This window comes from Panthera uncia, assembly GCF_023721935.1.
Source record: "Panthera uncia isolate 11264 chromosome A1 unlocalized genomic scaffold, Puncia_PCG_1.0 HiC_scaffold_16, whole genome shotgun sequence".
NCBI lineage: Eukaryota > Metazoa > Chordata > Mammalia > Carnivora > Felidae > Panthera > Panthera uncia.
Genome location: NW_026057576.1, coordinates 69,809,296 through 69,823,276, shown reverse-complemented (window position 1 = coordinate 69,823,276; position 13,981 = coordinate 69,809,296). Strand labels below are relative to the sequence as shown.

Sequence of the window (13,981 nt, the reverse complement as noted above, 5' to 3'; positions counted from 1 at the left end):
TGGGACTCAGTATGTACCCCTGGAGAGCTCGAGGAGACAGTCAATGATCTGCAATTACACTCATTGTCACACAACAGCATCTTTAAGGGTACTACAGGCGACAGCCTGTATCTAGCTTGAAGTTATGAACATAAAAAGGTTACTGTGTACTCTTGGATCCAAATAAATAAATCCCCAAAGAGCCTATGAATTATGTCACATATTCTGCAAAGGTGGCTAAACTCAGGGGAGACCTGGCTCTAAGCTCATCCCTCGGTCATTCACAGAAACAACTTGAGTCTAAGGGCAAGTCACCTTTGTTAGCTGCCCCATTAATAAAGTTGGATTTTCTTTTCCGTTCATCAAGCCTGACAAAATGCTGCAACCAGACATCCCCGCAGGCAGTTTTCACTATTGTACTAACTACTCCATCTGTTATGAAGGTCACAACAATGTATCTTGTTTTAAATTTTTCTATGGAGTGATTTATTGTCTTGGCTATCAATTTGTAAAGAAATAAACGCTATTTCTTCATCGTCTCCGGGGGTGACAACTTTATTCACAGCTCACGGGAAGCGCACGTTCTGGACTTGTCTTTCTGGTGGACACACCCGGCTGGCTCTGGGCTGTGAGCTGGCAGCCTTGTGACCTCAGGCTTACCCGGTGCCTCTGTCCCATCATAAGCGGACAAAAAGAAGGGCTCCAATTTCCTCTGTAATAATCAGGGTGAGGGGGTTTCATTTACAAATTTGAGAAAAAGTACATACACTTCTGGTAAGTCCATGAGATTGAGAAATACATGGCCCTAGTCAAGTACCTTGGAACAGCCTTCTCATTTTCGCCACCATGTTAGAAGGCTGTTATGTTAGTCTATCTCCTGCACTACTTCTCCTGTGGTTGTTGGGGTGGAGATGGGGTGGCATCCTTCGTGGGGACAGGAAAAACTCCTGTAGCCCCACTCTCCTCTGTGCCTACGGTTTCATGATCTTGGTTTTGACCCCTCTTCCTCCATAACCCTTCCTCTATAATCTGATGGTTCCAGAACAGGAGGAGAGAAAGAAGCCCACAGTCAGCTGCTGCCTACAGTACGCACGTCCGCCATCAACACTAACACCAGCCTCAAAAAGTACACCCTCCAGGCAGCTTGTACATTCCCCTTTGAGTTTAATGACTCTAAACCTCTCCACTCACTGAAGGATAAACAGTTTAGACAAATATACTTTCAACCCTTCATTGATCTCTGGATATATTTCCATCACCCAAAGCAAACAATTTGAAAAGGCATCAAGCACAGAGAGATTTCCTTGTATTGTTTTGTTGTGTTTTGTTTCGAGGAGATGCCTTTGGGTCAATATTTAGTCAACATTTTTTGTTTGTTTGTTTGTTTGTTTTGCACTTTCTACATTTATGATATTGGAAAGTAAGACCCTGCTCAGAAAGTAATGGCTTTAAAAAGGATGTTCATTTCTTCAAAAGAAACTACTCCTCTTTGTATGAAATTCCGTGTAGGAATGACAGACTGCTACTGATGTTTGGCTTTGTGTTTTCTTCCTGTACCTGTAGCTGGATATGACTTAGCCAAGGCCTGCTCGTGGACAATGTTGATGATTCAATAGCGTATCTAGTAAAACACACACAGACACACACAGACACACACAAAGTGGCTGATTTTTGAAGTCAACAAATATAAACAAGCATACTAATGTTTTATTTTTTAATTTTTTTTAATGTTTATTTATTTTTGCGAGAGAGACAGACAGAGCGTGTGCGGGGGAGGGGCAGAGAGACAGGGAGACACAGAATCTGAAGCAGGCTCCAGGCTCTGAGCTGTCAGCACACAGCCTGACGCGGGGCTCGAACTCACAAACCGTGAGATTATGACCCGAGCTGAAGTCAGACACTGAACTGACTGAGCCCCCCAGGTGCCCCAAGCATACTAATGTTTCAATGCAGATGGGCATCCTCATTCTGTACAATTTCTATAAAAAATTAATATCCGTATTCCAATGATAATGGCATTATGGAAGACCAACTAAAAAATTCTAAGCTTTAGGGCTCTGTGTTTGGAGCTGTACTCAGAAAGAAGAAATTTAGGGGCACCTGGATGGCTCAGTTGGTTAAGCATCCGATTTTGGCTCAGGTTCTGATCTCACTGTCTGTGAATTTGAGCCCCGTGTCCGGCTCTGTGCTGACAGCTCAGAGCTTGGAGCCTAGAGCTTGCTTCAGAGTCTCTGTCTTCTTCTCTCCCTGCCCCTCCCCCACTCACACTCTGTGTGTGTGTTTCTCTCTCTCAAAAAATGAATAAACATTAAAAAAAAAAGAAAGAAGAAATCTAACTCAGGTTAGTCATTCTCACTGCTTTGTTATATGCAGGACACTACCTTCTGATCTGGTAACATTTCTTTTCTTCCCTCCTTCTTCCAACCTCGAAGGCTTATTCCATCCCACCTCCTTTCCTGTTTTCTTTGTCAATCTCCTTCTCCACCATTCCTTCCCTCACTTTTGCTTTTCCCAACAGAGCTCGAACCTAAAGCAAGTGTTTCCAGGAGCTGAAAACCCTTCCTCCCCCGAGAGCCAAACTGGTGCTAGATTCCTCGGGGAGTTGGAATGAGAATGAATTTGTTAAGAGAATAACCAGGGAACAAAGAGGTTGCTTTAAACCCATTGGGTTGTCACCTGACGGCTGTCACTGCATTAGGTTGAAGGCATGGCCTCCTTGGCAGACCACGGCAAGCACAAGGTCTCAAACATAGCGTTCCTGGGAACCAAGGGCAAGCACGGCTGTCTATTAAAATTGAGCCTGTTCCAATTTTCAGCCTTCCTCCAGGAACCACATGTGGTCACAGCATTCCATCTGATTTTATCTCTGGAGTTATGCCAAAAAGCCTCTTTGCACCTGATAGCGCTGGCCTTTGGCGATGGGTAAAGGAACAGCCACTGTCCAGGGGCACAGCCCCACAGCACCTCCTGCTTCAGAAACCCCTACCTCCTATTCAGCCATTCTCTTTGCTTGACTCTGTCTCCTTCAGAAAGATATTTACGTGCTAATCCAGACCCAGGGTAGGCATTTCATGTCCAGTAGCACCTTGTCTGAAAAGGAGAGGGAGGGGGCTGTCTGTTCTGCGAGGAGGCCGCTGCATTGAAGAAGCTGGTCTGCTCCATGCCATCTAGTTCCACCGAGGGCAGCTCCAGAACATTACTGAGAATCAGGCAAGCTTCCAGAGCCTTCCTGGTGTTTTTCTAGGCACTGGCAGGGAGGAACGTGACAGCCTCCTAGACGGGCCCATATGCACTATGAGAGGAGAATTTTTAAAGTCCTTTCCAGAATTTATACAGAAACATCAACATCAAGGTATCTGAAATGTAATTTATTCATATTCTGTCTCAGAAAAAAAATCTGTTCTGCTTTTCTCGGGCAGTGGGGTGGGTGGGGTGGGGGCAATGGGTGAGACTCTTCTTCTGGAATTTGTTTCTCTGCTAAATGTTTGAGCTGGTGGCTCCTTTTCAATTGACTTGCAAATTACAACTTCCATGCAAGCTTAATTTGATATATACTATACATATATATATATACACACACACATATAAATATATATATACATACTATACATATATACATATATATATACACATGTGTATATACATATATACACATATATATTGTGAAATATACTATACATATAAATATACTATACATATATATATATACTATACATATATATATACATATATATATATGTATACACACACACACACACACACACACACATATACATGTTTGGTTGGAATATTAATGATTTTTAGGCCAAAGAAAATGACACCAGAATTTGGGGATACATATATGCTTTTTTTCCTTTTTTTCATGAAACAAAATATTTATTTCTCTTTGTGTCTTTCTCCCACCCTCAAGCCTCCCCTCCTCCACACACCCATCTACCTAATCTAGCTTCTGAAGTTCCCAAAGTCGTGCTTGTTGGCAGTTCAGATACTTGTGATCGCTTTTCCGAGTTCTGGGCTGTGCTACGTCGCAGGTGAACTCAACAATTACCCTTTTGCCTTTTTTTCACTCCATTCATTGCTCATTGTATCTTGTTGCCTTTTCTTCTTTATGCAATTATTAGTTCTGTGTCACTCAGCAATGAGGATATATACAAGCGGCTGAGGCCCTTTTTGCAGGAAAACCTTCCCACGCGTTTCATTTCCTTAGATCCCAAACTTCCTGCGGTTACCTTTCAAGTCTGAAGTCTGGTACAAGCAAGAGTGGTTCCATTCCTGCAAAACGCAGGCGTGTGAAAGGTTGTACGTGCGGCTGTACAGACCATGTGTCAGAACAGGGACCCAGTCCAAGCTCCGGCAGGAGATACTCACCCTTCCCCGAGCACAATATGCCATCTGCTGATTCACACAAACTCTTGCTTTGTTCCTCCGTCATGTTACACTTCCGCGGGTGCTGGCAGAGCGTCCCGAACCAGCCTCTCTCACACACGCAGCGACCACAGGAACACGTGCCGTGGCCTGCGAAGCAATCGCGGGGTGGGGGAGGGGCGGCGAGAGGGGGAGGTGGGTAAATATCCAGCTGAATCACAGTTTTTAAGAAAGAAATATGCAAACCATAGGACCTCATTTCCTGTCAAGCGACCGTGCTTTCCTTTATACAGACTCAATTTGGCATGTCATTGTTGAAAAGAACTCCACAACGGAGTTCCGGATTAACATACTACATTTGAATGCAGCATAGGAGATGGACCAAGAAAGAAAGAAACCTTGAGACAATTTAAAATGGAGTTTCATCAACCTTTCTTGGTACCAAATGCTTCCTCATTTGCATTTTTGTCAGTACGACGTCTCGGTGTGTTTCCTAATTGTACACACCAGGGATGTCCAGACCAGCTTGCAAGGCTGGTCACGTCACCATCGCTTGCTGCATTTATTGACTGCTTTCCTATTGTTTACTAATAAAAAACAAAAGGTTAACTTCCAGGGGAATGGCTTATGGCCATATTACTTTGTGTACCTCTCCCCTTACTAAGAAGAACAGATGTTAGTGTAAGTAGATTTATGGTACAGATGTTAAAAACAGCCTGAGGCTTTGACTCCTGTCTGGGAATTTTTTTCCACTTGTTTTTGTCATTGGCTCCCAGTTCTGGGGATGTTTGTCTTGGGGTGTGTATACAACACCGTATTTATGACAGTCATACACCGGCATAGAAGTCTGTCTAATGGCCGCCAACACCCCCATTACACTGTCACATTGTCCCCTTTTAATTTCTTATTTCCAACCAATGCTTTATTCTTTTACCTATATGCACATCACCTTACAGCCAGATCTCCAGACAGAACCACCAAAAAACTATATGTCTGGCAAAATTTTACTGATTATGAACGGAGCATTTTGCTAGGTACCAGGGCATACCAAATCAAGCACGGCAGTGATGACAGGTAGTTTGAACTGCTACACAGTTTAAGGTATACGCTTGGCATTCATGGGCACTTTCTTCTTAAAAAGTCTCTCCTAGAGTGGTTTTCATGACATTGGACGCCCCCGTCTCCTTCCAACACTTCTCTTTTGCCCATTTTTCCACATTTTTTCCCCTAATCCCATTGATGTGGGTGTTCCCTGATTGTCTCTTCTATTTATTTTAATTTTATTAAATTAAATTAAATTAAATTAAATTAAATTTTTATTTTCATTTATTTACTTTTTGAGACACAGAGACAAAGTGAGTGGAGGAGGGCAGAGAGAGAGGGAGACAGAGTATATCCCAAGCAGGCTCCACGCTACCAGCGTAGAGCCCGACATGGGGTTTGAACTGACGAATTGTGAGATCACGACTGGAGCCAAAACCAAGAGTCGGATGCTTAACCGAGCCACCCAGGCACCCCGACTGTCTATTCTTAACCTTCTTTTCTCTTTCTCTGATCTCTCTTTTGAAAAAGTCATAAATCACAGGCTGTCAGATAACTGCAATAATTACTGGGCTATATCTCCAGCCTCTAAATTCCTCCTAAAGGCCACTCCCATGATTCTTACTCTGTATTCCACTAGTATCCAAACTGATACTTCTAGACTTGCATATGCAATTTTCTTTCCCACACTTGCTCTTCTGTTTTGCGTATTTCTTTCAGTGGCACAACCCTGCTTCCAGTTACCCAGTTCGAAACGTTTTGAATCACATTTGAATCTCTCTTACTCCCCTCTTCTAAAGAGTTGCCAGAACCTGTTGAAACTACCTTCCAAAATGTCCACCATGTCACCATCATCAACCTTTGAGAGTACCTTCTATCAGGTCACTCTCCAACATTTGTGCTCCCCGCTCCCCACAGCACGAGTCTACTCACATACAGCCTTGAGAACCAGCCCCATGCAGCTTCCTAATGCTTGTGGGATGAAGGTCACCTACTTTAGTCTTGCTTATGTTTGAGGTTCCTGAAACACACCCAACTTTTCCAACCTCATTCTCTCTCTCTCTCTCCTCTTCTCCCCTTTCATGCACTTCACCATTTGAACTGATCTGCTCATTGTCCCTGTACATTTCCAGGGCTTTTCTGACTTCTTGCATTTGTCGAGATGGGAATCCATTCTTCCAACCTGACACAGCCTGCTCCTGATAAATTTCAAAGCTCAGGGAAGGTGACTACACCTTTGTGAAGATTTTTCTAAGGTCACCAAGTAAAGTTCATCTTCTCCTCTGAATTTCTATACTACTTTATTTTTCGCTTCTATTGTGGAACAGTGTCTTCCACTTTGCGATACCCAGTTATGTATCAAATAAACCCATTACTTGACTGTGAATTCCTTGAGAATAGGAATCACTTCTGATTCATCACTGCAATCCTTCAGAGTCCAAGCACACTGCCTTAGACATAGTGGATCCTCAAAAAAAAAAAAACAAACAAACAAAAAGATCTTCTAGATTGAAATAATTTTTTTTTTTAAATCTCCTTCTCATTCCCTCACCTCCACCCCCAAATCCCAAATTAGAACTATAAACTGAATCCAGGACATTATTATAGGCCACTGAAGGACAATGGACAGTTTTTGGATGGCTGTTCTACTTTTGTGTTCAGTAGGGTGGAGTGAAGTTAGAGAATTGGTGCCCCCTAGGAGCTACATACACAAAAAATAGTTACTAAATTGATTATATCTTGACTTCACCAATAAAACAAAAGTCCGCTTAAAGTGAGATCTATTTAAGATGTTCAAAAAAATTGTCCATCTTCTGGAGGCAGATAACCTGGGATACAAAAAATTGAGAAAGAGCTTCTGTGGACCACGGACATCAAGCTATGGACTTTCCAAATGCTCTTGTTTCTTACTGACCCTGGGCTAGTAGGAATTACCATCAATTGGACATAATTGGAATCATTTAATCCCTATTGCAGAGAAAGCCATTTTCCCTTTAACTTAGGATATCACTGAGAATAACTAAATGGCTCCTCACAGCAAGTAATTTAATGTAGAATTTATATTCAAGGAAATAGGAGATTGTTTTTCATTTATTAGCCCATTCATGACATCCTTCTGCAAAATTAAGTTGGCATCTAGCCCAGACAATGGTCAGAATGCATTGGTATTCAAATGTTTTGCTTTGCCATCTACATGGCTTCTCTTTACTTAAAAATTTTGAAAACCTTTCAATAAAAAATTTTTTAATAAGCTTTAATAACATAGGCATCCATTCAAGAAACTACCGGGTACCAGGCACCATACTAGCTCCACTCTCATGGTTCCTATAGCCCACAAGGGTAGAAAACAAGGACCAACAAACAAATGCATTGGAGCTATGGGACAACTAAAAAGGGCACTACTGTATTCAACAGTGAGAACACTGTTAACTGGAGTAGTCAGAGAAGAGCTCTGTGACACCCAAGGGATGACACAAAGCCAGAGAGGAAAGCTAATGTTCTAGGAAAGCTAATGGAAAGTTCTTGGAATAAGAAAGAGCTTGGCATGTTATAGGCAGTGAAAAAAAGGTCAACGTGTTCGAAGAAAATTGAGTAAGAAAAAATGGAATAAATAGCAAAGCTGGAGAAATGTTCAGGAATGAGAGCATAGGAAATTATTTGTTCTTGGTAAAAAGTTTCAATTCTAAGAGGGATGAGAAATCATAGAAGGGTGCTATGCGAGAGAGTGAGATGATATAACTCACAATCTGCAAATTCAATTTGGCAGCTGTGTGAGAGAGGTTAAGGTGTGTTGGGAGGCACGGAGTGTGGGGAAAGCGAGAGGATGTTGCAGTGGTCCAAGTGAAAGGTGACAGAGGTGGTGTCAGTACTAATGGAGAGAGGTAGACAGAGATCCACTTTGGTGGCAGGTGCCTATTGGATTGGACGTGGCGGGTGAGAAAGAAAGGACTAGTTTTCTAGCTAGAGAAATATTATAAACAATGACGCTATTTGTTAGATATGGAAACTGCGGGACGGAGAGGTTGGGAGCAGAAAATCCGTTCTGTTTTGAATCTTGTGTGTCTGAGATACTCTGAAGACAACTATGTAGAGAGGTCAAGTAATCAGATGACACAAATCTGGTACTCAGAGGACAGGTTAGGGCTAAGCTTATACATTCTGGACTTGCCAAACATAGATGGCACTTAAAGCTCTGAAAGTTCATGAACCCATCTAGGAAGAAATAAATCTTGGGAAACTCCCATATTTAGGGCTAGGGTAGAGGAGGTGAAGTCAGACAAGTAGGAACATCTAGGAAAGAAGGAGGAAAACGAGATGATTTTATAAAATGACAAAGGAAAGTATTCCATAAAGGAGGCCTACTGAGTGCAATGTTCCTGAAAACTGAGAGTTAAAAAAAAAAAGACCATAATAGTAGTTTCAGTCAGATTTTGCCGGACCAACTGTACCACGCTGTCGCTTAGGCTCGTAAATGAAACACCTAGCGGTGGCAGATGTACTGGAGTATCGTGCACACCTTTCAGTAAGAACATGCCTGCCGGGTGGCAGAATCCATAATGGTAAGTTATCTTCATATAATAAATGTATAGTGGGTCATTCTAGAATGAACCTTAGAAAGATCCAGCCTAATAAACCATATGAAGTACACTAAATTGGCCTCCACTTGACTTCTCAAGTCTTCACATAGGTGAGTAATTTTCCATTGGACTTTCACTTTGAGAGCCATTCACCTCTCCCAGATGCTTACCTCCTTGCATCTGGTATCCTCATCCTTGCTTCTTCTTCCTATTCTCTTCCCTTCTCTCACCAAGGATGCTCTAGACCTGTGTCGCCCAGTATAGTAGTCACTAGTCACACATGACTGTTTGAGTTTATTAAAGTAAAATTTAAAATTCAGTTTCGCAGGTGCATAAGTCACATTTCAAGTGCTTGGTAGCCACATGTGGCCAGTGGCTCCTGTGTTGAATGACACAGATACAGAACATTCCCATTAGCTTTGAAAATTCTATCGGACAGTGCTGCTCTAGACAAAGACCTTTCCCAGTGAAATTCATTGGCTCTGAGATACATTTCCTTAAACCACAGCAATGATGTTTCTCAATTAGGAAACGGACCCAGGAGTGGATCTCTTTGCATCAAATACTACATATTGCCTGCCCCATATGCTTTTCCCCTTGTTAATATTAGGAGGACACTCATTTTTTTTCAGGGAGGTGATAATATGCCCATCTGAAAATGTTTGATTACCCAGGCTCCTTTTGACCTAGGACCTACCTCTAATAAGTGAGATACAAGAGAAAATCCCTTCCTAGTTTCTAGGATAGCTGCTGTCCTCCAAAGAAAACCCGATGGGACACAGCCAGCATGTATGTGTCCTTTGGTCTTTGCCCTTTTCTCTCTCCCCTTTTTCTTTCCCTAGTTGATAGACACACCGGAGGCTTTCTCTGAGCATGACAATAAAAGTCACACTGGAAGGGCAGAAGTGAATACAGAAGGTGTGTGGGACATTGATGGCTTTCGGGTAGTCACCTCCTTATCTATCTCTGCAGTAACTTAAGATGCAAATCGCACTGCGACCCTAGCTACGAAAGGCTTGGCTTGAGTCAGTGGGTAGAGGCCTTTGCCAATGTGAGCAACCCAGCAGCGCCTGGGGGTCGCCACGTTCATATTCTCGGCGGTATGCTCTCTAATTTGCAGCTCTGAACTAAACAACTCCCAGGAGAAATGTGAACTGATTGTGTAATTAAGAGGTGGCTCTTCATTACCCCTTCTTGTTCTTCAACTGGACTCATGGGCAGCATTTATTCCAGGAGCACAGAGGAAAGAAGGAAAGCAATAAGCAGTCCATTTCTTATTCTCATCCTGGGTAAATGGAGGACAGGAGGGAGGTCTCTGATTAAGCTTATGCTCGGCTAAGACAATTAGACACACCTGAGCCAATGCGTGGATTTATTTTGTTTATGAAATCCTAAAATCATAATCCACTAAAAAGTGAGCAATACTTAGGGACTATCACCCTGGACTCAGCATTTTTGTTTTTCTTTTCAGTAGTGACTTATTTGATTAAAAAAAAATCCGTGCATTTACAGATCACACACAATTTTTATTGTTAATAAAGATGTTTTGAGAAGGTCTACATGTGGTCTATGATCATTGAACATGACTAACCAATAATTTAGTTAAATGAAGAATGGTCTTACTTCATACTGATTTTCCGCTTGCCAGTCATTTTCAGGTCGTGATTTTGGTGTAATCAAAACGGAACCGCTTAAAATTATGTAATTACTTACATTCACCTTCAGGTACAATTGCTAATTTACCCCAGCCTACCAGAACTGGTTTAATCATCTCCAGCGTTATTGTTAGGAGGGGATAAACAGTGTTAGTTATTATTTCTCAGGTGCATGCTGATTAGGTAGGTTTACGGATGTGTTTGATTTTACTTATTCCTTGTTTGCTAAAATACTCAGGCAGTCCCTGCTTTGCTCTCTGGCCACACACTGGCTGCACAGGGTTCTAGTTCATTCCTCCCCGTGAAAGACCGTGTGAACTATAGCTCTGTGTCTGGTAGTGCACTGAGAAAATGACCCGAATTAGTGATTCTGCTTCATTCTCCTCTGAAGCCACACCAGAGGGATGATGTTAAGGAGTTTCACGTACTCATGGTAGTAATATTGGTCAACCACTGGCTGCCACAGCATGGGGAAGCTAAAAGCTTTGAACACATAGCCTTCACTCCTCTGAGGCACAGGACTGCTGATTCATATGATGCCAACTTCCTTCCAAAACCTCCGTAGCTAATGCTTTATGATAGCCAAGACAGACATGTTGTTTTCTCCTGTTCTGAAGATGGACGTTTCAATCTTTCACTCTCCACCTAGTACCCAGGGCGTGCATTGATGCCTTCCTGGCATGTAATACCAGTCACGTTTCATTCTTTATGTCCCCTTCTCATCATAAAGCCAATAGGTGGGCATTATAATCCTTACCATACATGAGTGTACCAAGGCAGAGAGACCAAATAACCTGCCCAAGTTACTACAACTAGTAGGAAATGGAGCCAGAATCCAATTCCTGGTCGGTCGAGTATGAAGTTCACATTCAGCTTGCTGTGTGGCACTGCTCACTTAGCTTCCAAGAAAATGGTGACCTCTTTCACTTAAATTTTCCTTGAAAAAATGCAGCAGAGTGCACGCACACACACCATAGATTGTGGACTTTCTCCAGACAAAATATCAAAATACCCACAGAAGATTCATAAACCAAGATTTTTTAAAAAGTTCTACCCCTCCAAAAAAATGTAGAAATACAACAAAAGATTCCCAGATATCATTTTCGAAGGATGGACTTATGAGTGATTTTTATTTTGTCCTTTATATTTTAGTTTTTTTAAAGGTTGAAAAATAAAAAAAGCAAAGTGAAATATTTAATAATGTCTTAACATCTAAAGATGAGCAAAATAAAATAAACAAAGTGAAGTAATTTATACCATAAATGATAAATGAGTAGTTTGAAAAAAATCCTTCCCAAGGATGGATTAAAGAGCAGTAGAGAAGAGTTCTGATGTAAGAAAAAGAAACAGTATATTTCTTCCACATGTCAAATATTTTTTCATCTCTGTGCCTTCACTTAGCTTTCCCAGACCCAAAATGTTCTTCACACCCAAGCTTCATACATCTAAATATTTGCTGTTCAAGGCCCCAGTCAGATGTTCATTCCAACTTGAAGAATTCTCTGATTTCAAACTGAGATCTCTCTGTCTCTCTCTCTGTCTTTCTCTCTCTCTCTCTCTCCCTGCCCCCCCGCTCCCTCCCTTATTTGTGGTTCTCTTAATTTCTAATTTATTCAAAGAAAAAAAACTTTTTGAGATCTTAATCCTAAGCTTGAGGATACAATAATTAGAGACAGAGAGAGAGAGAGAGAGACTTTCATTACACCCATGGGAAGTGTACACATCTGAAGAAAAGACACATAAGCACACTTACAATGACATGTCACGATGTTATAATAATGAAGGTATTGCAGTATGGAGGAAGTCTAGAATAATTTCAGAAAGGTTCTCTAAAGGAGATAATTTGGAAGACTGATGGAAGAATAGAAAAATGACGAGGAGTTGTTCCAGAAGAAGCAAAGATAAGGAATATGATGTCAGGTAAAAGGGACAAAGTCATAACACATCCAAAATTCTCCATCTCCATGGACCTCCATGAAGAAATCATTGTTTTAAAATGAGATGGAGACAATTGGTGCCACAAAAGCGTTGTCTCCTTCCTGCCATCCAATTACTCGAATCAGAAACTTGGGATTCATACTTGGGATTCATCCTTGAACCTACCCTGCTCTCACTCACATCCTTTAATCATGGGTTTCTGTAAATGCTGCTCAGACTCCTGGGGCAGTGGAGGTCCGTCTAAGCATTTGGCTGACACTCAGCACCAATCTCCCGGGAAGGAAACGGGTCAGGAACCCCATCCTGGCAGCAGGACGGTACCAGGCTTTCCTCTCCATGCCAGTCCTTGAGCAATTCATGAGGGTGACAGCTCAATATAGCGGTGTGGGGATTTCCTTCTCTTCGGATAACACAGCCCAGATGTCCAGAGACGAGATCCATACTGCACAGGTGCTGAGGCTTCCCTGACTTAGAGGAAGCCTTATGTCCCAGAGGAGCCAGAACCTCTCCTAATGATTCCTTGGGCATAAGCTCCCAGAAATCCCATGAAGGCACGACATCCCCATCAGACATTCATAGTTGAGTCATAATCCCTCCCAAATTGGTTGAAATTTATTAATCGTAGGTCACTATTGCCATGAGATGTGTTTTCTGGTAACACTGGCACACACCATTTTCATCTGTTTCCAGGGAACCCAAGACAGGAGCTTGAGGGTCAGCGTCTCTTGTAGCAAAGTAAGGGTTTCGGCAGCCTGCTGTCCACATCTAATACTGTCGCCAGTACTAGCAAGTTTTTCCATCTGTACTGTCCCCTGCCTGGCTGAACCGCCTTCACCTCTCTCCAGGTCTCCTCTCAGAAACATCTCCACCCACCAGCTTTTGCGAACAAACTCCTCCCAGCGATCCACACTTCACCCCGCAGCTAGAGGTACTTTTTCACTGCAGGAGTTATGTTACTGCCTTGTTTAAACCTCTTCGATGGCTTCCTATCATCCTTTGATGGAAGCCTCAAATCATTAATATGGTTTTCAAAACATGTTTCACCCTTCCCCACTTTGCATTCCAATCTCCAACCAGCCAGGGTTTCTCTCTGGTTCTCAAATGTTCCTGGAATACGTCACTCTCGCTTTATCCACAGATGCCCTGCACGTGCTGTTCTCTGTGACTGTTTGTGTCACATCTGCCGCCAGCACCTGGCTAAGTTGTATGCAGCCTATTATAAGTATGGTGGTTGTCACATTCGGTTGATTAATACATGTGAAGCACATACTGTGCACCATATAGTGTTACCCAGATATGGAGGCAATAGAGTCTATGTTACACCCCCCGATTATGTATATTCCCACTGAACCCATGGCTCTCCTTTCAGCAGGACCCAATTCATTGTCATTCCTTTGTCAATGTCTGCCCTTCAAATTTAATTGT

At 42.3% G+C, this 13,981-nt stretch overlaps 1 protein-coding gene across 1 annotated transcript in view; it reads right to left on the bottom strand.

Annotated features, from left to right (window-relative positions):
* Positions 1-13,981, bottom strand: part of ITGBL1 (integrin subunit beta like 1) — a 209,719-nt gene that overhangs the window by 8,683 nt on the left and 187,055 nt on the right. The window contains exon 9 of the mRNA XM_049647174.1: positions 4,348-4,494. Coding sequence (XP_049503131.1) covers positions 4,348-4,494 — 147 coding nt within the window. The remainder of the gene's footprint in view (positions 1-4,347; positions 4,495-13,981) is intronic.